At 43.6% G+C, this 26,727-nt stretch overlaps 1 protein-coding gene across 6 annotated transcripts; it reads left to right on the top strand.

Moving 5' to 3' along the window:
• On the top strand, window positions 1-26,598 carry Slc7a6 (solute carrier family 7 member 6). 6 transcript variants are annotated; one of them, XM_060392036.1, is made up of 12 exons: window positions 1-116; window positions 1,619-1,742; window positions 8,235-8,310; window positions 9,044-9,602; window positions 17,572-17,697; window positions 20,174-20,318; window positions 20,985-21,108; window positions 21,350-21,453; window positions 22,129-22,225; window positions 23,073-23,222; window positions 23,757-23,940; window positions 24,364-26,598. In XM_060392036.1, the coding sequence occupies exons 4-12, from the start codon at window positions 9,080-9,082 to the stop codon at window positions 24,456-24,458; spliced, it is 1,548 nt and encodes a 515-aa protein (XP_060248019.1). In that variant the 5' UTR covers window positions 1-116; window positions 1,619-1,742; window positions 8,235-8,310; window positions 9,044-9,079; the 3' UTR covers window positions 24,459-26,598. The 6 variants fall into 6 exon arrangements, with proteins under 6 accessions (XP_060248019.1, XP_021488069.1, XP_060248020.1 ...); XM_021632394.2 differs by lacking the exon at window positions 8,235-8,310; XM_021632413.2 differs by lacking the exon at window positions 8,235-8,310 and having other exon boundaries at window positions 73-92.
• The last annotated feature ends 129 nt before the right edge of the window (window positions 26,599-26,727 follow it).

Genomic DNA, 26,727 nt, shown 5'->3' with positions numbered 1-26,727 from the left:
CGAGCGGCTGCGAGTGACGTGGCGTGGGCGGGGCCTGAGCGGCTGCGGCGGCCGCGCGCCCGAGCATCCTGGCAGCCCCCGGCCACGAGGAGGTAACTGGCGTGGGGAGAGAGGAGGTGAGAGGCTGAGGCCGGTTCCGGCCGGGCCCGGGGTCGGCTCGCGGGAGGCCGGGCGGGGGGCTGGATGCGGGCCGGAAACCGCGTGGGGCGGAGGGCGCGCGCGAGACGCCACGGCTGAGAGGGGGACGCCGGGAGCGTGGAGCCGCGGTGGTGTGAGGGAGGCGCGCGCGCTCGCGTGTGTGTGTGTGCGTGTGAGAGAGAGGGAAAAGACCCCGGGTGGCTCTGGGAGCGTGCAAGGTCCCGAGGGTGAGGCGGACGGCGTGCGGGGAGCAGCGTGACGGTGAGTGCGAGCGAGGGAGGCCGTGTCCGACGGAAAAAACCCAGGGCGTGAGCGGGAAAGCCGTGGGCGTGAGGGTGGCTCTGGCGTGTGTGCGACCTGGGGCGACCGAGGCGGCGGGGGAGGTTGGAGCGGGAGAGGGGCGAGCGCGGCGAGGGCTGAAAGACTGGCTCCTCCGCGCTTGGGAGCCCCGGGGGCCCCGGGAGGCAGCGAGGCGGAGGCGGCTGGTGTGCGAGGGGCCGGCCGCGCGGGGAGGGCAGAGATTGCAGGGCGGGCGGGGGGATGCGAGAATGCACCTTCTCGGGCTTGTGGAAACCTCCGACTCGCGCTGGGACCTAGGGGCTTGGGGGAACCGGCGCTTGGGAGCTCCCTGGAGCGTCTCCGTATTCTTGTTATCTCGTTTGACCATCTCATGTCACAGATGTCAGGAAATATTTGTGAAACATTCTGAAAATTCTGTACCGAGCACCAAGCCAAAAGGCTGGACATGAGTTGTGTAATGGGTCAGTATAAATAGAAATCAACATCTAATTTAACAAGTCTTGGGGAACCAGTCGTGAACACTGGGGAAGAATTCGATCTCTTGTGTTGGAAGGGGCTAAACAACGACCAACAAAACCCTCAGGCTTTAGCAGCTAAGCTAACAAGCAGTACGCCCAGCTGTTAGGTGTGCCTTATTTCGGAGAGCTGCTCCCGGATTTGAAGACTTAAGCAGGAGCAGCTTTGAAGCCTGCAGCTGCTTTCTGAGGTCATTTTTACCTCTTTACCTGGGGAGGTCCTTCAGGAAGCTGCCTAGACTTCCTGCATTGTTAAGGTTCCGTTGTGATTTCATACAGATGGCTTTTTCTTCTCGACTTTGGTCTTACTTGAGTTATATTTGATTTTCTTTTTCCTGGCAAATGTGTGGAAAAAAAAAATTCAATCCTGATAGGGGTAGAGGACCTTGGGACAGTGTTTGTCGTGCAAAGTCCTGGGTTTCATACCGCAAACAATGGAGAAAAAGAAAGACAGAAAACCAGAAGCCTGAATTTTATTTTATTTTATTTTATTTTTTGAGACAGGGTTTCTCTGTGTAGGCTTGGCTGTCCTGGACTCACCTTATAGACCAGGCTGGCCTCGAGCTCATAGAGATCCACCTGCCTCTGCCTCCCAGTGCATCCTGATGCTTTCCATGTTAGTTGTTTTTTTAAATAAGTAACTAAGAACTTATTCTTTGTTACAGAGATTGAATGGCCAAAACAGAGAAGTCGAATTAGTCCTTGCTGTGAGGAATTATTTTCTTGGTACCCGACTCATTTGTGATGAAACAACTCGAAAAGCTGTGAATTTTCACTTAGTTTGGACAGGTGAATGTTACCACTTTGTTCTTTATTTGCTTTTGGGGCTCTAATGGTTTCTAAAAAGGAATTGGTAGGTATTTGCATGCTTTGTGACTATGACACTAGTAAGAAGGCTTTAAAAAAACCATAGTGTTGTGAAGCAGCATAACTAACACATAATAGTTTTGTAGAGAAATTATGAGATGGTTGTTTTCACTTTTTTTTCGAGATAAGTTTTGTGTAGCCCAGGCTAGCCTCAAATGCTCTTTGTAGATGAGGAAGACTTAGCTTCCCAAGTGCTAGGGTTATAGGCCTGAGCTACATCGCTTGGCTCTGTTTTATGAGCTCTATTTTGTTTTTCTAAAGAGTAATTTCTGGTGGTTTATAATTTAAGACATGATGGGGGCTGGAATGATGGCTCACAGGTTAAGAGTACTGGCTGTTTTTCCAGAGGTCCTGAGTTCAATTCCCAGCAACCACATGGTAGCTCATAACCGTCTATCATGAGATCTGGTGCCCTCTTCTAGTCTGCTGAGAATACTGTATAAATAATAAATCAATTAAAAAATATATAAATATGGCTAATTGGGAAGCTGAGAGTTCTAGAGTTCCAAGGTCTCCCTGACCTATGTAATGAATTCCAGGTCAGCCTGAGCTTGGAAGAGAGAGAGAGATCCTGTCTCAAGAAAAAGAAACAAAATCAAACTAGAGATCAGAGCCATGGAAAAGACTATGTAGCAAATACTGTTGAAGTAAGAGTATCTTATCCATTGTGATTGGAAGGTAAATTGTATCCAATTACCTGTTAGTCTCCATAAAACATAAAAAAAAGTTATAATAACTATATTTACAACTTCCTTTCTAATTGCATTTTATATTGATGTACTTTTTTTTAATTGCATATGATAGTTTTCTTGTTAAAATTTCATGAAGTTTTAGAGGTCTGGTTAACTCATTTATTACCTGCTGTAGGAGCCTGGAAAGTAGGATGAAATACTGCAAGAAACGAAACTGCCATTTCTTCCTCTCTCTCTCTCTCTCTCTCTCTCTCTCTCTCTCTCTCTCTCTCTCTCTCGTGCTGGGGATTGAACCCAGGGTGTCTAGCCTCAACCCTGGTGAGTGTGCACTCCACCCATGTAATCACACTCTCAGCCCCTGGGGTGTGTCTTTACAAGTAGAGGGTAACATTGTTTTTTCAAGATAAGATGTTTTTGGGGTTTGAATGATTCATGGAAACTGTTTTCAACAGTTGTTTTAGAGATGTCAGGGAGTTAGAGGCTAGTAACTATGTATGATTGTTTTATACTGATTTATTTTAACTATTGTATAAAAAATGAAGGCAGTTGACTCAGGTAGGTGATTTGGTAGAATTTTGGTGACCCACTTCTAATACCAGGCTTGATACTGGCTTAAACTGGGCCCCTTAAGCCAGCAGTTGTCCCATTGTTTCAGAGTCTACAGATCTCCGGATATGGATGGACAATTCCTCTCACATGGATGTGGAGTCCTTTTTTGTGTGTATGTAGTACTCTGGAACTGATTAAATGCAATTTAAACCATTATTGTAGTTGTGGTAACCTTTTTGTCATTCTTTATCTGTCCTCATCAGCTTCCCCCCCAAATAGAAGTACAGTGACAGAGAATGTGATGTTAATGCTGGTTTGCTCTAAATATTGAGTTCTAGAACAGCTTGGCTTTTGACTCAGAATGCGACATTGTCTCAAGGAAAAACAAACCCACATACATGTGTTTATGTGTGTGTGGGTTTTTTTTTTTTAAAGATTTATTTATTTTATGTATATGAGTGTTCTATCTGCATTTACACCTGCCAGAAGAGGGAATCTGTTCACATTATAAATGGTTGTGAGCCACCATGTGGTTGCTGGGAATTGAACTCATGACCTTTGGAAGAGCAGACAGTGCTCTTAACCACTGAGCCATCTCTCCAGCCCCGTGTGTGTGGGTTTTAAACAACTTTTAACAAAAACATCTTTTTGTTTCCTTTCATTTATGTATGCTTTTTAAGTTCTTTTATTTATTTATTTTTTATGTGTATGTGAGTGTGGTCATGTTAGAGCCATGGAATGTGGAGGTCAGGAAAACAACTTTTCGGAGTTGGTCCTCACCTTCCACCTGTTGAGGCAAAATCTGCCTTGCTGGTTGTTACTGATAGCATACTCCAAGCTATCCAGCTGACAGGCTTCCTTCTGGTTTTCTGTCTCAGTGTCGGTGTGGCCACATTTCAGTGCTGGGATTACAGATGTACATCTGGCTTTCTTCATAGATCCTGGGAATTGAACTTGGGTCAACAGACTTGAGGCTTTCACAAGTGCTATTTACCTGCTGAGCCACTTTTCTGATTTCATTTTGTTTGTTTGAGACACAATCTCTTTGTAGTTAAGGGCACCCTTTAGTTTGTTATCCTACCTTATTAGTCAATCCAGTTTTAGGACTATAGACTTTCTTTGTAATTGAAATGTAGCTGTAGATAAACTATTTTGATCTTTTTCTCTTCACTTTCTGAGTGCTGGAATTATAGGCATGGGCTTCTATTTTGGTTTATGCTGTACTGTAAAGCAAACCATGTCTTTGTGTGTACTAAGGCAAATACTCTACCAGATGTATCCCTGTTTGAGCTTCTTTTTTTTTTTTTTTTTTTTGCTCCTTTTCTCAGTAACTTTTTGTTTTCTCTCGTTTCCCTCAGACAGGGCTTCTCTGTGTAGCCTTGGCTGTCCTGGACTTGATTTGTGGGCCAGACTGGCCTTGAACTCACAGACCTCCACCTGCCTCTGCCTCTTTGAGTACTGAGATTACAGGCATGAGCCTCCGCCCAGCTCAGTATCTTTAAGTGAATTCAAATCTGCTTTTTAAGATAGACTTGATACATACCTATAGTCCCAGTACAGGATTCCTGCAGAGGCGAAAGATTGCTGTAAGCTTGAGGCCAGCCTTATGTATAGACAAGACATATATCATCATACTCAGCTCTCTGCTGTTGGCTTATTATTTATACCTCTTTAATATTTGTTAATTGTTGCCCTAATTTTACAGTGTAAATCTTTTACTGGCCTCCAGGGGATAGGGCCATAATTATATGTTTGGCAAGTTCTCTACCACTGAGCTATACTTTAGCCTCATGAGTCTTTAACCACAGTCTACCCTTAAATAATGTATTCCTTCACTATAATGTAAGAGTCTTATAACAAAAACAAAAAACAAAACCCCAAACCTTATAACAGTATTCTCCAGTTTTGCCTCCTATTTTTTGTGATAGTAATTGCTAGGCATTTTTTCCTTTATACTATAAATCCACAGTATATTTTTGCAGTTTTTGCTTGAGGCTTCATTAATATTGTAAATAAGCTTAATATGGTCTTTTTTTTCCCACTCGAGACTATTTGATACTTATTGTCTTTCAGCTTTTATATATTTTGCCCTGTTTTATTTTTTTCTATTCAGACTCACAGTTTTCCACATTTGTTCTTCTTACTGCTGAGTTGTTCATTAAGGCCTTTAATTTATTAATCACAGTTATTTTATTTCTACTTTTTGGCAGGTGTAGGATTGAACTCAGGCTCTCATGCAGGCTCTGGAAGTACTCAACCACTGAACTTTTATTTCGAGACTCACTGTAGTTATTATGTATGTTTTTCTTTTGTGTGTATGCATATGTGTTTCTGTGCAAATTAAGTGTGTATGGAGGTCATTGGTTAACATTGGATGTAGTTCCTCAGGATCCATTTGCCTTGAGTTCTTTGTTTTGTTTTGAGAAAGGGTCTCTATATAGCACTGGCCTGGGCAGGTGTTCACAGAGATCCTTCTGCCTCTGTCTCCCCATTGCTAGAATTAAAGCATGTTTGATGAGCCATTATGTATGCTCTTGTGTTTTGTAGAAAGTGTTTCTAAGGATTATACAGGGAACACTGAGCTGTCTCTTTAGCCCCCACCGCACCCCCATATATAAATGCTCTTGCTCATTTTCTTTTGAAATGAGGTATTGATGTATTTCAGAGAGTAGTCTTGAACTTCTGGGCTTAAGTGATCACCCTGTCTCAGGTCTCCAAGTAGCCAGGACCATAGGTGACTGAATGTATCTGGTTCTCCATTATAGTTGTTTTAAACAGTCTGTTTTGATGTTTCTATTATCTGAGTCCTAAGTCTGGTCATGTTGATTACTTTGCCTCTTGATAGTGGTTTTTTTGTTTGTTTGTTTTGTTTTTTCTTAAAATTTCTTAGTGATTGCCATAGTTTGTAGAATTTGAGGAAATTGAGGTATATAATTTTTATTTTGAGAATGGGTGTGACTCTTTTGCAAGGTTGTTGGTAGAAGTGTTTGAGCCAGTTATATAGAAGGATTGTGTTGGTGTTTGTTGCTATAGTTAGTGCCTTAGGTAACCTTGCCTTCAGATTCCTCTGTTGTTGGTTTGCTTTGCTTTAGGGAAGTCTTTCTCAAAGTTTATGTTTTATTCAGGCTTAGCTCCTCTCAGTATAGCAGAGCTGCTTTTTTCTGGATGCAAACTCCTAGTGGGGAGCAGGGAGATTGTCTCTTTGTCCTGATTCAGCCTTAGTTTCCTTGTGTCTGGGTGGGATGGATCTTTCTGGGTTATTTCTCTGGGCACAGAGGGTTTACTTCTCAGTGGTTTTGACTAGAATTTCCTGTCTGTTCTTTAGGCACAAAGGATTTTTGTTGTAGTTTGTTTCCTTCCTTCCTTCCTTCCTTCCTTCCTTCCTTCCTTCCTTCCTTCTTTCCTCCCTCCCTCCTTCCCTCCCTCCCTCCCTCCCTCTCTCCCTCCCTCCCTCTCTCCCTCTCTCCCACCTTCCCTCTCTCCCAGTGCAGCCTTGGCTGCCCTGGACTTGCTTTGTAGACTGGGCTGGCCCTGAACTCACAGATCTGCCTGCCTCTGCCTCCCCGAGTACTGGGATTACAGACGTTTCTTTTGGTTTCTGAAACTGTGAACAAATTATCTCCTAATCTTTCTCAAGAGTCTGGTCCATTTTTATCATCATCTCCACCTCGTTGTCTTCGAATATTTTTTATTACGTTTATATACATATTTGTGTGTGCACATGAATGCATGTGTGTAAAGGTCACAGACAACTTGTGGTAGCTGGTTTGCCCTACCATGTGGGTTTTGGGGATCAAAATAAGGTCATCAGTCTTGGTGACGAATGTCTTTATCCACTAAGCCATCTCTCTGGCCCAAGCCTTCACATTTTATTGAAGAGTTTTATGTTGTCTACTGTAATACTAACAGAGTCAGTAAGGCTTTTGGAAAGAACAGCTGAAGGTCGAAATGGTGAGGTGCAGTGAGCTGGTGAATTCCAGTCTCTGATCTCAGGTCTTGTTTTTATGCTGCCACATCACAGTTGTTTTATTCTGAGTATACAAACCATGCCCACACTTACTTTATTTTGTTCATTGTTGTGTCTTTATAAAACCCTTGAGGATGAGGTGCTTGGCCAGTATTCCAGAGGAATGTGAGGTGGGGGTTAGATTTAGAGAAAAGGTAAGAAATGGCCTTGGGGTTTTGTGGCCAAGCAAGTCTGGAATTCAGCCATCTGTCCTCGGAGTTTGTTGTAGTTATTTCACAATTTTGCTCTTGGGTTAAAAAAGATAGGGGTTTTAATTACTTGGCCAAGGACAGGCTCATAGTGATAATTGTGTTTGGTTTTTGAATGAAGAAACGAGCTTTCTCCTTGGCTGACGGCGAGCAGAGTCCTTCCTAAAGTCCCTCATTCAGGTGCTGGGACTAAGATTTAGGCAAGAGGTCTTTGACGACTGTGACTGACTATAGCATATTCTTTCAGAACAAGCCGCTGGGTGTTTGTCTAGTATATCAGACACACTTGCTGCCAGGTTGTACAAGTACAAAAGGAATACCTGGTAACCCTCACTCTCAGCTAATTTTTGAGGAATAGAAGAGACTGGAGTGGACTCTAGGGCCAGACTTTTCTGCCTGAGTGTTGAGTTAGGTAAAAAAGGTGCCCTGAAGGTCTCTTTGTACTTCACTCTTACATGAGAGTCTAGACTCCTAGCTGTTTACTGGATTTGTTCCCATGGAAACCTGAACTCACTTGACAGACATGTGAAACAAATATGCTTCCACATGCTTGCATAGGGAAACCTGCAGCACTTAGTGCCAAGAATGAGAAGTGCTTTCTGAAAAGTCTAGTCTTGTTAAATAGAAGTAGTCTGGGCCCACTCTTCTGGACTTAAAGAGATTTCTCATGGCCCAGACAAGCTTTTTGACTTGGGCCCAGGTCCAGACTCTTGGAAGGGGATTGGGACAAGTAAGAGAAGGGTTTTGTGTATGGTCTGTGGAGATAGAGGAGCTTCCCCTGAGAACTTTTCACTCTCAAATGACCTTGGTTCCTTTGCCCTGGGGCCTGTTAAGCCAGGAGCTAATATAGACATTTTGTTTTATTTTTTTCTCTTCTGTCCTCTAGCCAGCTCACCCCCTCCCCTTTCTTTTTCTTTCTTTCTTCTTCTTCTTCTTCTTCTTTTTTTTTTTTTTTAAGGGCAGGATGTCACAATTCCACACTGACTTTGAATGGAGATCCCCTTGTTTCAGCCTCACAAGTGCTGGAAATATAGGTGTGTGCCACTCTTACCTAGTTTTACATCTTTTTTTTTAAGATTTATTTATTATTTATTATATATACAGTGTTCTGTCCAGCATATATGTACCAGATCTCACTATAGATGTTTGTGAGCCGTCATGTGTTTGCTGGGAATTAAACTCAGGACCTTTGGAAGAGCAGCCAGTGCTCTTAACTTCTGAGTCATCTCTCTGAGCCCCCAGCTTTACATCTTTGTTGAGCAGAGGATTTTGGAAAGCTGAGCCCATTCTTTTGGTTTGCCTCAAGCTTATAGGGATCCGCTTACGTCTGCTTCCCAGAGTGCTGGAATCATAAGCATGTGCTACCATGCCTGGCGTCAGTTTGCTCTTACTAGTGAGTTCCAGGACAGCCAGGGCTACTATATAGGCAGACTTTGTCTCAAATGATCAGAGAATTGAGCAAAACTAGGGAGAATCCACCGTAGACAAATAGTTTTGCTGGCCTCTTTGCTCATTAAGACAGATCTCTTGTTGGAAGTTGTCATTATGTTGGGACTGAGCACTCATGTCTTTCTTAGGAGCACTGGATACTGCCTGCCTCTAGTGTCTGTGTCTTATGACTGGAATTGAGACAGGCCTGTTGTGTTCTGCATGTTGCAAGATATGCCTAAGCAGATGGTAGGCAGGGAAATCTCTCTGGTAGGTGAAATTAAGCCAGAGTTACACTAACTCCTGCCCTAGACTTGACATACTTGTTTTCTTTGCCAGGCCACAGTAAACACAGGTGTACAGGATCCATTTACCATGGAAGCCAGGGAGCTTGATTGCCCCACACCCACGTACCATCTTCTCCCCAAGGCCAGCCAGCACACTGTAAAAGAAGATGCCAGCTCACCATCTCAAGGGTCTCCAGAAACTATGCAGCTGAAGAAGGAGATCTCCTTGCTGAATGGGGTCAGCCTGGTGGTGGGCAACATGATTGGCTCAGGGATCTTTGTCTCACCCAAGGGTGTTCTAAAATATACTGCTTCCTATGGGCTGTCTCTAGTTGTGTGGGCCATTGGTGGGCTCTTCTCTGTTGTGGGTGCCCTTTGTTATGCAGAACTGGGGACCACTATCACCAAGTCAGGGGCCAGCTATGCATATATTCTAGAGGCGTTTGGGGGCTTCATCGCCTTTATCCGTCTGTGGAACTCACTTCTAATTGTTGAGCCAACCAGTCAGGCTGTCATCGCCATCACCTTTGCCAATTATATCATCAAGCCCTCCTTCCCCACCTGTGATCCTCCATATGTGGCCTGCCGTCTCCTTGCTGCTGCCTGTATATGTAAGTATGGGGGTGAGGCGGGGAGCAGATGAGGAGGTGTGGGGTGTCATTAATTTGTGTGGGTACCTGATACCTGAGTGTTATAATTTTGTTCTTTGGGGGAGGAGGGAAGGTGTGAGGCATCATATACCTTATGGAAAAAAAAATTTCATCACTTACTTGGTTTATTTGGTTCTAAGACATAAGTAAATATAAAGAATGGGGGTGGGAGAAGTTTGAATCTCTTCACAGCTTTGGGACTTTTCTTAGCTATCCTGTATTTTTGTTCCCTACTCTGAGACAGGTTGGTATGTGTCTTGTATTTGTCTTTCCAAGTGATTCCCCCCCCCCTCCCCCCGCTTTGGAGGGTCAGGTGGTTTCAGTGGTGTCAACATCACTATTTGTAACAAGTCAGAGCTAAGGCCTTGTTGTGCTCCCAGCCTTTCCTTAGAAACTAGTTTAAAGGCATCAAGGAGAATATAGGCTTCCCTAGATAATGGGGTACCCCCTTCCTGTCACTGCCGCTCTTTGTGGCCTGTTGTAAGCAGCAGGCACCATACCAAGTGGCCTTTTTTTTTTTTTTTAGCACAGAAAGCCTATCTTCATACCAAGACTTTTATCTTTTGACTGAAGGAGTGGCATCACCTCTTAGCAATGTAGCCATTGGGTTTCTGATTCTCATTCACTCACGGTGTATCTTTACCCAGATTTCTTAGGACTAGAATTACGAGTCCCTTTCCTGGAAGCTCAGGCATTTACAGAATTCATATCTGAGGACAGGGACTTACTAGAAGTAAGGCCAAGGCATAAAACCATGTAGCATTTAACCAATGAGGCTTTGGGACTCAGCTTATTTCCTTTCTTGGAACTTAGGTCATAGGCTTAAACTGTAAGCAGAGTTTGAATGTGATAGAAGGGAGAATGGGTAGGAAAGGCATTGAGATCAACATGATCTCTGGACACATATATTCTGAAAAAACAAAAGATGAAGGTGAGGTTTGGGTAGGGTGGAAAATGATGTTTTGAAATTAAGCCATAGAAAGGTCCACCTTGCCGGAAACTGAGACATTAGAGGAGTCCACCTTGTTGGTTGGGATATCTGGGATAAAGATTTTCTAGATGATGTTGGAGAGGTGTATGCCTTTATTCCCGACACTTAGGAGGCAGATCTCTGAGTTGGAGGCCAGCCTGGTCTACAGAGTGAGTTCTAGGACAGACGGGGCTACACAGAGAAACCTTGTCTTGAAAAACAAAAAAACAAAACAAAAAGCACTTTCCTGCTCATTGTCTGTTCTTCCAGAAGACTTCATTAGGTGGCTCACTTTTGCCAATAACTCCAGCTCCAAAGGTAATCAGTGCTGGATTACCATGGTTACCCACACGCAAGTGCACATAACCACATGCAGGCCCACACGTACACATATTAAAAATAATAAACAGGCATTTTAAAATTGTATTCGTTTTTCAGACAGGGTCTCAGTGTAATTCGGGCAGCCCTGGAACTCACTGTGTAGACCAGGTGGGCCTTGAACTCAGAGAACTGCCTGCCTCTATCTCCCAAATGTGGGGATGAAAAGCATGTACCATTACACCTGGCTTTAAGTGTTTTTTTTTTTTTTTTTTTTTTTTTTGTTGTTGTTGTTGTTGTCTTGAAAGACAGTTTCATTCAAAAATTTAGGATCTAGGAAGTCTCCATATGTTTAGTTATAGAGAACAGGCTATAAGATGGTGGCTCATGGGCCAGCCTTGGCCCACAGATAAGTTTATTAGGCCTACACAGCTCTTATTTTTTTTTTAATCTATCTATTTATGTATTTCTCAGCCTGGAACTTCCTAAATAATATATATGTGTCTTCCTCAGTCTACTGAGTACTTAGATTGCAGGCATGGGCCATGATGCCTGGCTTAATTTTTTTATTTATAAATCAAGCAACTCACAATTCCAATCAAGGGCAGTGGCTTTTTTTAAATAATTTTTATAAAGATTTATTTATTATGTATACAGTATGCCTATACACCAGAAGAAGGCATTAGATCTTATAGATGGTTTTCAGTCACCATGTGGTTTCTGGGAATTGAACTCAGGACCTTTGGAAGAATAGCTAGTGCTCTTAACCTCTGAGCTATCTCTTCAGCCTCCCCAGTTCAGTTCCAAGATAACACAGAATTTCACATGGCAAGAGTTAAGGAACACACATATGAGACTCTGGCCTTCCCTTATCTTTATTATTTGTTTATTTATTTTTGTGGATGGTTTCACTATGAAGCACTGGTTTTCCCCATTTAAAAAAATATTTAAAGTTAGACTTGCAGTAGTTGCACACTCCTTTAATCCTAATGCTTGGGAGGCAGAGGCAAGCAGATCTTTGAGTTTGAGGCCAGTCTGGTCTACAGAGTGAGTTCCAGGACAGCCAAAGCTACACAGAGAAACCTTGTTTGGAAAACGAGAAAAAAAATTTTTTTAATTGTATTAGTGGTACAAAATAATGGGTTTTGTTATAATGTCTTCATACTCATCTGTGACACACTTCAATCATACTCACTTTTATATTTCTCTATTCCTCTTCCCATTCACAGTCTTTTAAATTTAAATAATTCAAATTAATTATTAGTTTTGAAAAACTAGAATTCAGCAGGGTGTGGTGGCACACTCTTGTGATCCCAGTGCTCAGCACTCAGAAGTAGGCAGATCTCTGAGTTTGAGGCTACCTTGGTCTGCAAAGTAAGTCCAGGACAGCCAAGACTACACAGAGAAACCCTGTCTCGAAAAACCAAAAGCCAACAAAAACAAAAAAAATTAGAATGTAGACTGGTGTGGTAACGCATTCCTATAATCTCAGCATTTGGGAGGCTGAGAAAGGAGGATTGCTTTGAGTTCAGGGTCAATATGGGTTATAAATTGAGGACTGAGCTAGCCTGAGCTATAGAGAAAGGTCATGTCTCTAAAACAAACATTAGACATAATACAAAGAAAAAACTAGAATATGTACTTTTTATTGAAAAAGCAAGAATTCTGGAAAATTTGAACCCAGATTCTTGCCTCTCAGGCAGATACAACTGTTTGGACAGTTGTTGCTACTTTTAAATGTAGCAAGCCAAGGATATATACACAGAGAAACCCTGCCTGGTGGCAAAAGTGTATTGCTATTCTCAGCTACGTGTTGCTTTGTGTGTGTATATGTGTGTGTGCCACATGTATGCCAGTGCCCACAGGCCAGAAGAGGGTGTTGGATCCCTTGTTGCTGTGGTACGGGAAGTTGTAAACTCAGGAAGGGCCGCAAACCCCTGTGCCTGTGCTGTTCTCTAGCCTTCCCGTTGGTATTGCTTTGTTGATCAGTGAAAATGCTGCTGCTTCAGCCATTGCCTTTCCATCTGCATCTCACTTCATTATGTTTAGCATTGAGATCTAAGTAATGGTGGTGGTAGAATCTCTCACATTGTCTTACTTCTCCTAAAGTTGTGGTTCTCAGTGGGACCTTAGTTTGGTACAAAGGTGGCATTTGGCACTATCCAGAGACATTTTTGGGGTAGAACTATTAGGAAGCAGTGCTGCTGTTATTCATTAGGTAGAGACTAAGCGTGATGTTTAACATCCTGCCAAACAGGATGTATATAGTCTCACTGGCTCAAAATGTCAAAAGTGCTGCAGACTATCCTAAAGCTATCTTAAAGCTGTGCTCGTGTGATCTGGGGATTTTCAGTGATGGGTAGGGGGTCTCAAGCTGCTGACTTAACCCAGCAGACTTAGGAGCTCTTGACAACTTAAGGAACTATAGGAGAATAATGACTTATTTTTCTTTTTGTTTCACTTATTTGAGACAGGGTTTCTTTGTTTTTGCCAGGGTGGTCTCAGAGTGGATTTCCTCCTGCCTCAGCTTCCCAAGTACTGAGCTTACAGTTGTAAACTACCGCATTAGGCAAAAAAAAAAAAAAAAAAGGCTTTTTTTCAAAATTATTTAAAAAAAAATTAAATTATTTAAAAAAAATTAAATTATTTAAAAAAAGTTTTAAATTATTTTTAAGCTTATTATTGTTGTTGGTTTGTTTTTCATGGCAGGGTTTCTCTCTGTAGCCTTGACTGTCCTGGAACTTGATCTGTTGGTACAAACTCACAGAGATCCACCTGCTTCTGCCTCTTGAGTGCTAGGATCAAAGGTATGCACCACCACTGCCCACCTATTAAATTGAATTTTACTTCCCTTTCCATGAATGTTCCTTAGGAACACCCAACCCGTTTTTGTGAGGATATGGATGGTATTCCCTAACCCAAGTTCCCGGCCTTGCTCTGTGGGAATAGGGAACTGGGATCCAGCATAGTTGGGATTGCAGTTTAGGTTGCCTGGCCACCACCTTCTTGTCAAGGGAAGAAAGTATGAGAGACTTAATTCAGTCTAGAAGTGCATGTGTTGCATTTTTGGGGTTTCAACATACAGCAGAACACCCGAAGCAGCATGGATGAAAAACTGACATTGTGAGGGTCTAAGAAATTACTGTGGGGGTCTGAGGAAGTGATTTAAGGTATGTAAGAAATGAGACTAAAAGGTGATACACGATATTAAGACTTCTAACGTTCAGAGTTTTAACATAAACTATTACTCTAGCCCTGGTAAAGCGCTGGCTACTGTTACCATAGTCACAGGCTTAAAATTTCAAGTGTTCTTGACTCTGACAGACATTTATTTCTCTTGTAGCCGGGTAACTTTGGGGAGCATGTTCCTTCGTCCTTTCTCGCTGCTCCACCTGTGATCCTCATTCTGTGGTTTCTTGCCTAGGGTGGCTCCTTAAGTTCCAACTGTTGGCGTGTAGTTTACTGGGTCAAAGAAAGGCGGGCTTTGTCCTTCGGAAATACATCCTGAGGCTGACCTGAAGCATCTCTTCACACATCCTTAGGGAAAATCCAAGTGGCTAATCTGTGGGAAAGTCTGGGATAGCCATGACTTCTGCTGTTCTTAACTTCTTTTTTTTTTTTTTCTTCAAGACAGGGTTTCTCTGTGTAGCCTTGGCTGTCCCGGACTCTCTTTGTAGATCAGGCTGGTCTCGAACTCATGATGATCCACCTGCCTCTGCCTTCAAGTGCTAGGATTGTAAGCATGCACCACCATGCCTGGCTTCAGCTAAAGTTTCTATTAGGGGCACAGGGGAGGGGAGAATAATGGAAGGTGACAATCAGTCTGCCACAGAGTGACTTTGGAAATTTCTGTCTTGTTGTTTGGTCTGGATCTGCAGTCAGATTTCAGTAACAAGCTCCCAGAAGTGGTAAAACATCTGGATAGCAAGCAGAACGTGTTGTATTCCATCCCTAGAACTACCAGAACAGACTAAAAATAAGCTCTCAGAGAGCCGGAGACTATTGTATAGGTCCATGATCATTGATGTTGGCTTGACTAGCATGGGGTTATGAAGAAGGAGGAAGGGTTAGAGGTTTGAGTTGTAGCACTGGAGTCTGAGCACCTGGCCTGCAGGCTCAGTCTGGTGAGCTGGATGGGGCTGGAAAATCTTGGAAACATACAGGGTGAGGATCTGTGGTGAAATTTTGTTTACTGATTAGAAGCAGGCAAGCAGGCAAGGGATTTGGCTTCTGCCTGGTAGACTGTGTTCTTTGGCAGGATTGAGAGCAAGAGGCAAGCTAGCTAGCTGAGGCCAGCCTCTGAGGATATTCTTACTCAGGGATTCCTGTACTTTATTCCCTGAGAGGGAATGTTCCTTAGATTTTGTGCCCTAGGCATTTGACTCACTTCATCCTCCTGGCCTGCTCTCTGGCAAGTGTGTTGTGGCTCATTAACTACTTTAGTTGAGAAAGAAGCATATGTGCTTGGTAAATAAGTCATAATGTAAGTCATACACCATAGAAAAAGGCTTTCTTCCTCTCCAGCGATTTAGTCTTTTTCTCAGTCAGTTTTACAGCCTATCCAGCTGGCCTTTGGAATGGACCTTGCTGGGACTTCCAGAGGCATGCCTTCATTCATCCTTTTAATACAGTCATTGCCTCCACTGCAGGCTGTGTTTACTTGTGTGTAGAAAGGACCATGCCTGCAGAAAGTCTACAGAAGGATAGAGGCAAAAGGGAGAGGAGGAGCAAGACTGAAACTAGTTGTCTGGCACATGGGCTGAGGGGTGTGAAGCGTACTTGGTGAGCCAAGCAAGGCTTCTGTGTCTCTTCTGTGCTGTCCAGTTTTTGATCTCTCTCTTTGTCCCCCTTTCTCTGTCTCTACCTTATGTTTGTCTCCTGTCTTTGTCTTCTTCTCCATTTCTGTGCATTTCTTTATATTTTTTTTCTCACAAGTTCATTCTTTTTGTAGTCCTGATTTCTTCCTCTGCTTGTGGTTTCTGTTCTGTTAGTCAGGACTTCTATGGTCTTTGACTTGATGTAGTTCTGGACTCTCAGACTACTCACTCTTGGTATTCTGGGAGAGATAACTTACAGGCCCATATTGGATCTATTGCTTGGCTTGAGCAGGTCTAATAGGGGAAAGAGAGCAAGTCCTAAGAAGGAGATGAACAAGGACCTCAAAATGTCTTACTGTACTGTTCTGGTGCCCGTGGACTGGTGGCTGTTAGCTACCTGTCTTATCTGATCCAGGCTTAGCCGAAGAGAGAACTTTGATAAGCAGTTATTCCCTGTGAAGATTTTTCAGCAGCACATATTTCTCTTGGTTCCTCCTCTCCCACCAACCTACTTAAACATTGTATCCCCAACCCCATATAATTGTTTCATGTGTGTCCCCATCTTATATGACTGAACTATTTGGAAGCATATTTTTTAAATATTTACTTTTATTTTATGTGTATGAGTGTTTGCTAGCATATGTGTGTCTGGTTACCATGGAGGTTAGCAAAAGGGCACCAGTTCCCTTGGAACTAGAGTTACAGGTGGTTGTAAGATACCATGTGTGTGGTGGGAATTGAACTCAGGTCCTCTGGAAGAGCAGTCAGTGCTCTTAACTGCTGAACCAACTCTCCAGCTCTATTTGGCAGCATATTAAGTGAATCTCTTGAAACACCATGGAGCCTGTTGTATCACATGTGGTCATTTTCACAGCTGGTCCTGTACACTATCCTTTTAAGTGTAGAAAGGTCCAACATTCTGATGATTGCCCAACTGGCTGTTAATTTAGAGGCGTCACTATGTTCCTTCTTGCTGTAGAAGCCCTTGGACAGTTGCTCTCATGTTATTCCCTGGATCAAATTGTCCTTATTTTGCAGGAACAGAGATCTCTCTGTGGGTTAAGCCTCAGTCAACTAGCAGTTCACAACCGTCAGTGTCTACAGGGCTTAGGTGTTATTGAGGTCCATGAGTGTGTATCTCAAAGGTAACAGGGCTGACAGGAGCCTGACAAGTTTTCAGAAGGCTCATTCTTCATGGTGTTGCCTTAGAATTAGCATTGGAATGGGATTAGGGAGATCATTTGGTTTGGGAATGATAGTCTCTCTCAGCCTTAGTTTCCTCATGTATAAGATGTGAAATAGACAACTACATTTGGGAATTTGTGAGAATTGGTAGTGAAGTATGCCTGGGAAAATGTCAAGCATAGAACACACACACACACACACACACACACACACACACACACAGGTCATCAGTATTCAAATTTACCTCATTTGTTAATGGGTCCTTTTTGTCCCTTCTATCTCATGTGACCATAGACAGGTTTTATGCCTCATCACTTGCCACCTTGGGAGTCTGGTTGGGGAAGAATGGGTAAAGTGAAGCCACTCATTCTAGGTGCTAGGGAACATTTCCAGGAATGGTTCTGGCAGTTCAGAGCATATATGTGTTTATACATGCCCTAGTATCTTTGGATACAGTATGAGTATGTCCAGTATGAATATGAGCTGGCCTATGTGCTGCTCCTCCTGTTTACCTGTTCCGTTTCTCACTGCTCCACTGCTCTTTTAACTTAGGCAGGAAGGGCAGAAGAATGCTTTCTATAGAGGTTGGGGTGGTGTGCTGAGCTCAAACCTGCCAGTGATACTATGGTTTTCCTTCTAGGTCTGCTGACATTTGTGAACTGTGCCTATGTCAAGTGGGGCACACGAGTACAAGACACATTCACGTATGCCAAGGTCCTGGCACTCATTGCTATCATTGTCATGGGCCTTGTTAAACTGTGCCAGGGTAAGAGGGGCTGAGGTGGGAAGAAGGGTAAATGTCTCCTGAAGTCTCTTTGGCTCCCTGAGGAGAGACTCAGTCAGCTAGCTTCATCTCTCAGTACATTCAAGCACATCCTATCTAGAGTGTTGTTAGTGAATGTGACTCTCTTCCTGGACTTTGTCAGCCCGGATGGCTTGGCCAAGTGGACATGCCAAATGTCAGGTTCTCCTCAGGGCTTCTGTGGAAATACAGAGCATTGCAGAAAGCTAGCAAAGGTCCTAGGAGTTCTTGAAACTTGGAGTATCATTGAGTCATTCATAGAAGTCATCTAGGGCAATAGATTACTGGTCCTGCATGTAGTCTGTAACCACTAAGCAGTGAGAGGTAAAACTTGACTTTCCTGGAGAGTAGGGGAGGGATTCTTGGCCAATTTTCAGTATTTATTGTTTATCTGGACTTATGTTAAGCATTGTATTTTTTTTTTCTTTCTTTTTTTCTTCTTGTACTGAGGATGGAACTAGAACCATATGCCACTCAGCTACACCCCTAGTCCTCTTTAAAAAAAAAGAAAAAGAGAGATTTAGTTATTTATTAAGTATACAAAAGATCTCATTATGTACCAGATCTCCATATAGGTTGCTGTGAGCCACCATGTAGTTGCTGGGAATTGCACTCAGGACCTTTAGGAAGAACAGCCAGAGCTTTTAACTTCTGAGCCATCTCTCCAGCCCCCTCTTTTTGGGTTTTTGAGGCAGGGTTTTTCAGTATTGCCTTGGCTATCCTGGAACACCCTCTGTAGACCAGGTTGGCCTTGAACTCAGAGATTTACCTGCCTCTGCCTCCCAGGTGCTACAATTAAAGGCGTATGCCACCATTGCTAGGCGTGTGCCACCATTGCTAGCCTCTTTTTTTTTTAATCTTTTAAATTAAAAAAATACTGTTTTTTGGTAATGACTTGAAATATATTTTGGGCTGGTCTGTAATTTACCACATAGCCCAGTTGTCTTGAATATTTGATTCTCTCTCTTTTTTAATATTTGATTCTCTTGCTGTAGCTTTCCAAGTGCTGGGATTAAAGGCATATACCACCATGTTTAGCTACATACTGGCTCTTGAAAGCTTTTTATCCTGGGGTCAGAGCAAACTGAGGCTAATGGGTGCTCCAGGATATCCTGGAAGGTCTTTAGCAAAAGATATCTTCCCCATTTAACAGCCAATTCCCTATGTTATCAGTCCGTAAACATGGCTGTATTTACAGTTTGTAGGGAGCTGAGCCCTTCATTTCAGACCTATTGATCTGAAATTGAAAATTAAATACATTCTTGTGTGTGTATGGTCCTAAAGACCAGAGACCCAAGACTACATGCGTGCTAGACAAGTGCTTCCCCCAGTCCAAAGCTGTGCTTTTATGAAGTGCACTACGTAATTCTACGCAGCTAGCTTAGGAACTTTGTGCACTAGTGCCAAGTGACTACAGCCAGGCATCTGGATGTCCTTGGAGTCTCAGGAGCATCCTGGAGTAAAATTGGGTGATTGAGTAGTCATTCCTCTGAAATGTGTGTGGCTTAGAGAACCTCTGCCGTGTGCAGTGACTGATAACCCTGGAAACTCGTGCTGCACGCCTATACCTTTTTGCCACATTGAAATCTGGGTGTGAGCTTTCTTTTTGTGTGTGTCTATGTGAATATGCCACATGTGTATGGGTCCTGTGGAGGCCAGGAGAGGATGTCAGCTCTCCCTCTGGAGCTGGAGTTAAAAGTGGCTGGCCACTGAGCCTTCTTTCTACCCCTCAGTCTAGGCTTTGAGCAGGGGGTGATGACAGGCACCTTAGAAGGCTGACTCTTGTTAGAAACTCAGTGTTGTCTGGATGTCTGTCCTGTGCAGCTAGGTAGGCTTCCGGGTTCTTTGCTTGGGTTGGTGCTCTGAAGGGTGGGGTTAGGTTAGCCCATTAAGAGATAAGATCTCAGTTACTGTATAGCCCCAGATTTCCTGCCCCAGGCAACCACACTACACCTATGGCAAAGAGACTGATAAAAAAAAATAGAGTGCAAATAGTGTCTAAACTGTATAGTGAGCTGAGCCAAGGCCTTCTGCTAAAGGGTCTTGATTGTCGGTAGAAATTACTCCTTTGAGTGAAACAACTAGTGACTTCAGAATAGGAAGAACTGAGGTCACTTGCAGGAAATGAAAATTTCTTAGGGCCTTGAAAGAAATGTTCCTTCAGAGTTCAGCCAGGCATGCTTTTGTTTTCTTGATCACCTAGTTTTACTAAGGAAAACTTAACCTGAGGGAGTAGGTGGGGTGGTGAAGCTCAAGGGAGTTTCTGCTTGTTGTTCTTTGGTATTAAATGATGTTTTTTTTTTTCTTTCTTTCCCTGCCCTGTTTTTCTTTTTTTCCTTTTGTTTCATCTTTGTATTCTTTATCTTCTCCATATTCCTTCCATCTCTCTTCTTCCCTCCTGTTTCTTTTCCCTGGTCTCCTACCCACCTTTGCCCAACAGGACACACTGAGCACTTTCAGGACGCCTTTGAGGGTTCCTCGTGGAATATGGGAAACCTCTCTCTTGCCCTGTACTCTGCCCTCTTCTCTTACTCAGGTTGGGACACCCTTAATTTTGTAACAGAAGAAATCAAAAACCCAGAAAGGTAAAGGCGAGATCACACTGTCCATCTTGGCTGGAACTCCTGCTGATGGTGGGCACAGTTACCCTTTCTCAAACCTCCTCCCTCTACTTCTCTTCTTCCTCTCCCTGCTCCCCTTCTCCAGTTAGGAGGGGTTGGGGGCTAGGATGGGAGTGAGTGAATGTGGGAAAGCCCTGGCTCTCACTCTCGTGTTCCGTTGGAGAGCACTCAGGGTTGCTCCTAGAGGAGAGGTCTTCCGTGGGCAGCAGCAGACCCAGCTAGGGCTGAGGTGGCAGGACTCTTCCCTGTGGTACCGAGAAACCGAGAATGTTTCTGGCCTACCAGGCCCTAAGCCTAGGCTCCAGTTTCTAGACTGTATTGCTCCTTGCATTCATCCTGAGATCATAGATGCAGGAAGATTATAAAGCCACATGAGACTCACTGGCCCTAATGTGGTAGGATACTAATCTTGAGCCCCTTCTCCGGGAAAGTCCTGTTCTTCCCCAGTGGACAGTGCCCAGGAGCATGGGAAGCATCCTCACCCCAGCACACATGGGAAAGAGGAGCCCATCTCAAAGACGTGGCAGCTAGTGAACTGTTAAGTGTTAGGCAAATTCCAGTGGGTGCTGGATCAGTTGTCATTCTTAGGGGTGGTTGGTTCTACGTAGCCTTATTTCACTTGTCCTACAGAAATTTGCCCTTGGCCATTGGGATTTCTATGCCAGTTGTGACACTTATCTACATCCTGACAAACGTGGCCTATTACACAGTGCTAGACATTCAAGATGTCCATAACAGTGATGCTGTAGCTGTGGTGAGTCTCTGGGGGATCCTCATTTGCTCATTTTTCTCATCTCATGAAGATCATATGGTGCTTAGCTCCTGAATAGTCCAGTCTTTTCCTGTAGCTACTGTAGTTCTATAGTATGAGGGATGGGGCAAAGGGTGGGCAGGCTAGCAGTGACTGCCTTGTTTGGAGATTGTAGATATGGGGGGGGGGGGGGCGTTTACAAAACTATCCTGTATTGAGTATCCCTTCTTTGCTCTGCCCTCAGACATTTGCTGACCAGACATTTGGCATGTTCAGCTGGACCATCCCCATTGCTGTTGCTCTGTCCTGCTTTGGGGGCCTAAATGCATCCATCTTTGCTTCATCAAGGTACTTTGGCTTTTCTGATAATAGACTTTTCTTTATAGGCAGCTCATAACCATTTGTAACTCTAGTTGCAGGGGCACCAGTGCAAGAGTAGTACAGGCTCTTAACTGCTGTACTATCTCTCCAACCCCCATGATGGCTTTTAAAAGAATGTTAGCTGAAATAGGAGGATCTCAAGTTGGAATCCAACTAGACCTACATAGTAGACCTTGTCTTTAAAACCAACCAACCAACCAACCAAAAAAAAAAAAAAACAAAAAAACAAACAAAAAAAAAAACCCCACTGTGGTGGCTTTAAATTTGTACAGTGGTAGAATAGGGGTACTCCTGGTGGATGGGGAATGCCATTAGATTATGGAAACAGCATCTGTGGGATGTGGTGAGGTATCTGGTTCAGAAGTGGGAATGTTGGTAGATAGATGATAGTGAATTTCTTTGCTGAGAGGCTGGAGTGGTTCAGGGATAATGGTGGGAGAGCATTCCTGGGTAGTGGTGAGGTGCTGGTACTTAACAGCATACTAATAGCTAATAGTGAGCAGTATGAGTAACGGGCTGAGCGTATGTGGAGCCTGTGAGGCTGTCCCCTGTTCCCCCGCCCCCTGCCACGGGCTCTGAGCTTAGTTTGTCTGAGTAATGTGACTGAATAAAAGGCTGCTGACACATTTCATCCCCATACAGGTTGTTTTTCGTGGGCTCCCGTGAGGGCCACCTCCCGAACTTTCTGTCCATGATCCACATTGAGCGCTTTACACCTGTACCTGCTTTATTGTTCAATGTAAGATCTTCTGGGAGGGTGTGGGCTTGGGCAGGTTTGTGCAGGATTCCTAGCTTACACTATACTTTAGGCTTTGTTCCAAGATTTGAAGTACAGTTGTTTGGTTTTTTTTTTTTTATTGTTGTTTGTTTGTTTTGTTTTTTATCTCTTTTGAAGTGTTTGGGATGGACTTAGGCCCCCATAGAAGTTAGGAAGGCATTCTATTCCTGTTATATACAGGGAACAGTATGCCCTCTGCCCCAGACAAGGCCTTTACATAACAAGCTGAACTTGAGCTTTAGATATTCTTGCCTCCCTTTTATTGCTTCAGAAGGGCTTCCTCCTGCCCCCGTGTTAGTATGAGTCAGGGTGAAAAAAACAAAACAGGTGGGAAAATTGTCTATTTTTTAAGTTTAAGCAGGTCTGACCTTGGCTTAGAAAGCTAGTCCCTGTAACCCTATCCGCTAGGATTCTTTCATACAAGAGACGCTCTCAGAGTAGATATGGATCCATTTTGCTGACTCCCTTTCAAAAAGCTCCAGGTGACTATGATGGTTCTAGAGGCATTTCTTCCATTTGTTTGCCAGCAGTGTAATTCCCGTTGTGATTTCTGCCATCAGAAAGGAAGAAGAATCTACCTTGTTAACCAATGTGTGCAATAAGGGGAACACTGAGTATAAGTGGAGGTGGAGATGTTGCCTTGAAGGTTAATGTTGGTAATGGATCTGTCTGTCAAGTGAGAGTCACTGAAAACCAGAGCTAATCTGGTAAAGCTGTTTCAGCTCTGACAGACTGCTGTATGGTGGAGTTCCCTGGTATGGCTGGAAGTACTGACACTTTCCCGTCTTCTCCACTACCTACCCCACAGTGCACCATGACACTCATCTACCTCATCGTAAAGGATGTTTTCCTGCTCATCAACTACTTCAGCTTCAGCTACTGGCTCTTTGTCGGCTTGTCTGTTGTTGGACAGCTCTACCTTCGATGGAAAGAGCCTGACTGGCCTCGACCTCTTAAGGTCAGCATGGTTAAGATAGGGCCTCATGTGGTCCAGATTAGCTTGAAACTAACTATGTAGCCAAGGAGGGCTCCATGTGCACAGCTCTTGCATACTAGCACAAGTGGGTCTTTTATTTATTTTTATGTGCATTGGTGTTCTGCCTGTGCAAGGGTGGCAGATCTTCTGGAACTGGAGTTATAGACAGCTGTGAGCTGCCATGTGGGCACTGGGGATTGAACATAGGACCTCTAGAAGAGCAAACAGTGCCCTTAACCACTGAGCCATCTCTCTAGCCCTGGGCCCTCCTCCTTCATTTATTTATTTATTTATTTATCTGTTTATTAATTTATTATGTATACAGTGTTTGGGGCACCAGATCTGATACGTGGTTGTGAGCTACCATGTGGTTGCTGGGAATTGAACACAGGACCTTTGGAAAAGCACCCAATGCTCTTATCCTTTAAGGCATCTCTCAAGCCTCCTGGAAATGGCTTTTGATCAGGCTGTGTTCTTTCATCTCACCCTACTAAATCTCACTTACCTCTATTTCAGCTGAGCCTCTTTTTTCCCATCGTGTTCTGCATATGCTCCTTGTTTCTGGTGGCCGTACCCCTCTTCAGTGACACCATCAATTCCCTCATTGGCATTGGGATTGCTGTCTCTGGGGTCCCTGTCTACTTCATGGGTGTTTATCTGCCAGAGTCCCGAAGGCCACTCTTTATTAGGAATGTTCTGGGTAAGTTTCTCTGCTCTTATTGTTCATTGGCTGAGTGCTTATGCTACCAGGCTACCAACTCTTCCATCTTACGATGGCAAGAGGATAAAACCTGGCTGTCCATCATCTTTTTTTTGTGCGTGTGTGTGTTCTATTCTAGAGTTAAAGCACTGTCTGTTTTTTGGTGTTGTTGAGTTTGTTTTTGTATATTTTTTAAAAATATTTTTAAATATTTCTATTTTTATGTGCATTGGTGGTTTGTCTATGTGTATGTCTGTGTGAGGGTGTCAGATCTTGGAGTTACAGACAGTTGTGAACTGCCATGTGGGGATTGAACCTGGGCCCTCTGGAAGAGCAGTCAGTGTTCTTAACCAACCGCTGAGCCGTCCCTCCAGCCCCGTTTGCTAATGTTTGCTAAGTCTTGTGCTTCTTATTTTCATTTAGCTGCTGTTACCAGAGTTACCCAGAAGCTTTGCTTTTGCGTCTTGACTGAGCTAGATGTAGCTGAAGAGGAAAATGTTGAGAGGAAAACTGACTAGTAGCCAGAGATGACATTCCCTGAAGTCCAAAAAGCTGTGACCACAGCCACCAAAGACCAGTTACCTAACCCTTCTGAATTAAAGGAGCTTGTTGGCCCACATTCTGTAAGGGGGCTCAGGGCCAATGCTCTCTCATTGGTAAGCTGTGGGAAGAGACTGATCAGGCCAGCCTGAAGATGGGGACTTCAGTGGGAGGGAAATGGGGATGGGGAAGGGTTGGTTTAGTTTTATTTCAGGTGAGTAGGTATGGACCTGTTGGTAAGTTGTCCTGAGCAAAGAAAGGATGTTAAGTTGACAGTTAATGGTTCATGATTCACAGCTATTTGCAGTTTAAACCATAAGTCTACAGTGGGGCTTCTTCATGGGAAGTTTTCCTCTGACCAAGTCCAGCTTCTTGATTTTTAGAGGCCGGAATGTTACTGTTTCTTCCTGTGACTCAAAATTCTTTCTTAGGGAGAGCATTGTTTTTTGTTTTTTTGGGTAGCAAGAGCAGCAAGGCTTCATTTATCTGACATGGGATCAATGTACCTCTTTTCCTGAATTCCACAAGAGGGACATCACTCCCTTTTCTGGAACTTCACTTTCAAGGCAAACAATAAGCTTGATGGAAGACTTATCAGGGTCTAGGAATGAAGATCCTCCTGTTGAGGACTTCTCATTTGTGGGTCCGAATGTTGGGGTATCCTTGGGTTCTCATTGTGTACAGAATATCCATCTCCTTGAGGAGTTGCTGCCTGTCTGTTTGACTTTGCTCAGATCATATTAGCAGTATAGTCAGAATCCTTAGGCAAGAGGGTGAGCTTCTGGCTTATCAAGGAATTTGTCCTGGCCACTTGATTGTGCCCTTCCTAGCTGATCCATGGTGCTGTGGAGCCCTTGAAACAAGGGCTGAGAGAAAACCTCACCACTCCAGCTGAATGGAGCATCTCTGCTACTACCTGGACAAGCCACTATTGTCACCAAAAACCAATCCGTACATTTCATAATTTTATTGATATTTACTTCAGGACACCAGTTGTAGCAAACCATTAGTGATCATTTGTCTACAGATGGCATAAGTGAATTGTGTTTGAAGAAAAAGTACCTTAGCTAGGCTGGTAGTGCACACCTCTAATCTGAGCACTTGGCATGGGGAGCCAGGAGGAGTTCGAATGTGAGGCTAGCGTAGGCTGCATAGTGAGTTCCGGGTAGCCACTCTGGGCTATATAACAGTATCCTGTCTCATCATGTACCTGTTACACGTTAATGTATAGATAAGTCACATGTTCCTATCATCTGTCTCAGACCCAGCAAGGACAGATGAGTGAGTTTTTGAGTCAGAAGTCTGGTAATACTGCTATTTTAAAGGATAATCCTTTGTTTTTTATTAAGACCATAGGTCTTTGTTCTAGTTGATAGAAAATAAAATTTTGGATCTCTGGTATGAACTGTAAGAGGCCTGGAATGTTCTGGAATTCAGGTAGATCACCTTGATCTATCAGTTGTCACTGTACCAGGAGAACATCTCGTGGATTCAAGTCATCCAAATAGCTTGTTCTCTTCAAGGGCCTGTGTGAGGGTTTGCTGTGTATAGACTCAAGCAAACCCACTCTGGTCATTAACTTTCTGAAAGCCACAGGGCCCCAGGCTTTGCTCACACTCTGAACCATCTTGGGCCGTGGGACAGTACACCTGCTTGCCTTCTCTTGTTCAAGGGCTGGTGAGATTGAGTCCCAAATGTGCTTGGTACTTGTGCATCTGCTATTTTCTCCCTGTGAAGATTGATGGAGACTGTAGGAGAGAAAACAACTTTAACATCAGTCTGACTTCTGGAAAAGGATGGAAGGATGGAAACAGCTAATTCTGGTTATCAGGCTAGGCTGAGTTGAGGCCAAAACAACAGACTTCGATTTTGCTTGTGGGCAATATGTCTACATTGGATTGTACAACTATCTTGATATATCATCTTGGACACAGAAGAACCTGCTGTTTTGACATGGACATTTGATCTTTAAGTTTTGGAATTTGTGAACAATACAAATAATAACTGAGACAGTCTCCTCTTCTGATCCTTTTTATTTACCAAACTGGCCCAAAAATGCACAGGAGTCAACCTTGGATATCTGCTTGCTCAATAAAGACCTAGGGGAGTGTGATCATAGTTGCCTTTGGTTTTAGACATGCATCTTTGAGAGCTTTCATTCAGGTAACCTTCCGTACTATCATGGGTTGACTTGCCTAAACCATACATACAAACATGATTCATGTCTGAGGGAAGCTGGTACCCATT

The sequence above is a fragment of the Meriones unguiculatus genome, chromosome 10 (assembly GCF_030254825.1).
Source record: "Meriones unguiculatus strain TT.TT164.6M chromosome 10, Bangor_MerUng_6.1, whole genome shotgun sequence".
Classification (NCBI taxonomy): domain Eukaryota; kingdom Metazoa; phylum Chordata; class Mammalia; order Rodentia; family Muridae; genus Meriones; species Meriones unguiculatus.
The sequence above is the reverse complement of the archived record's forward strand: the minus strand, read 5'-3'. Positions and strand labels throughout refer to the sequence as shown.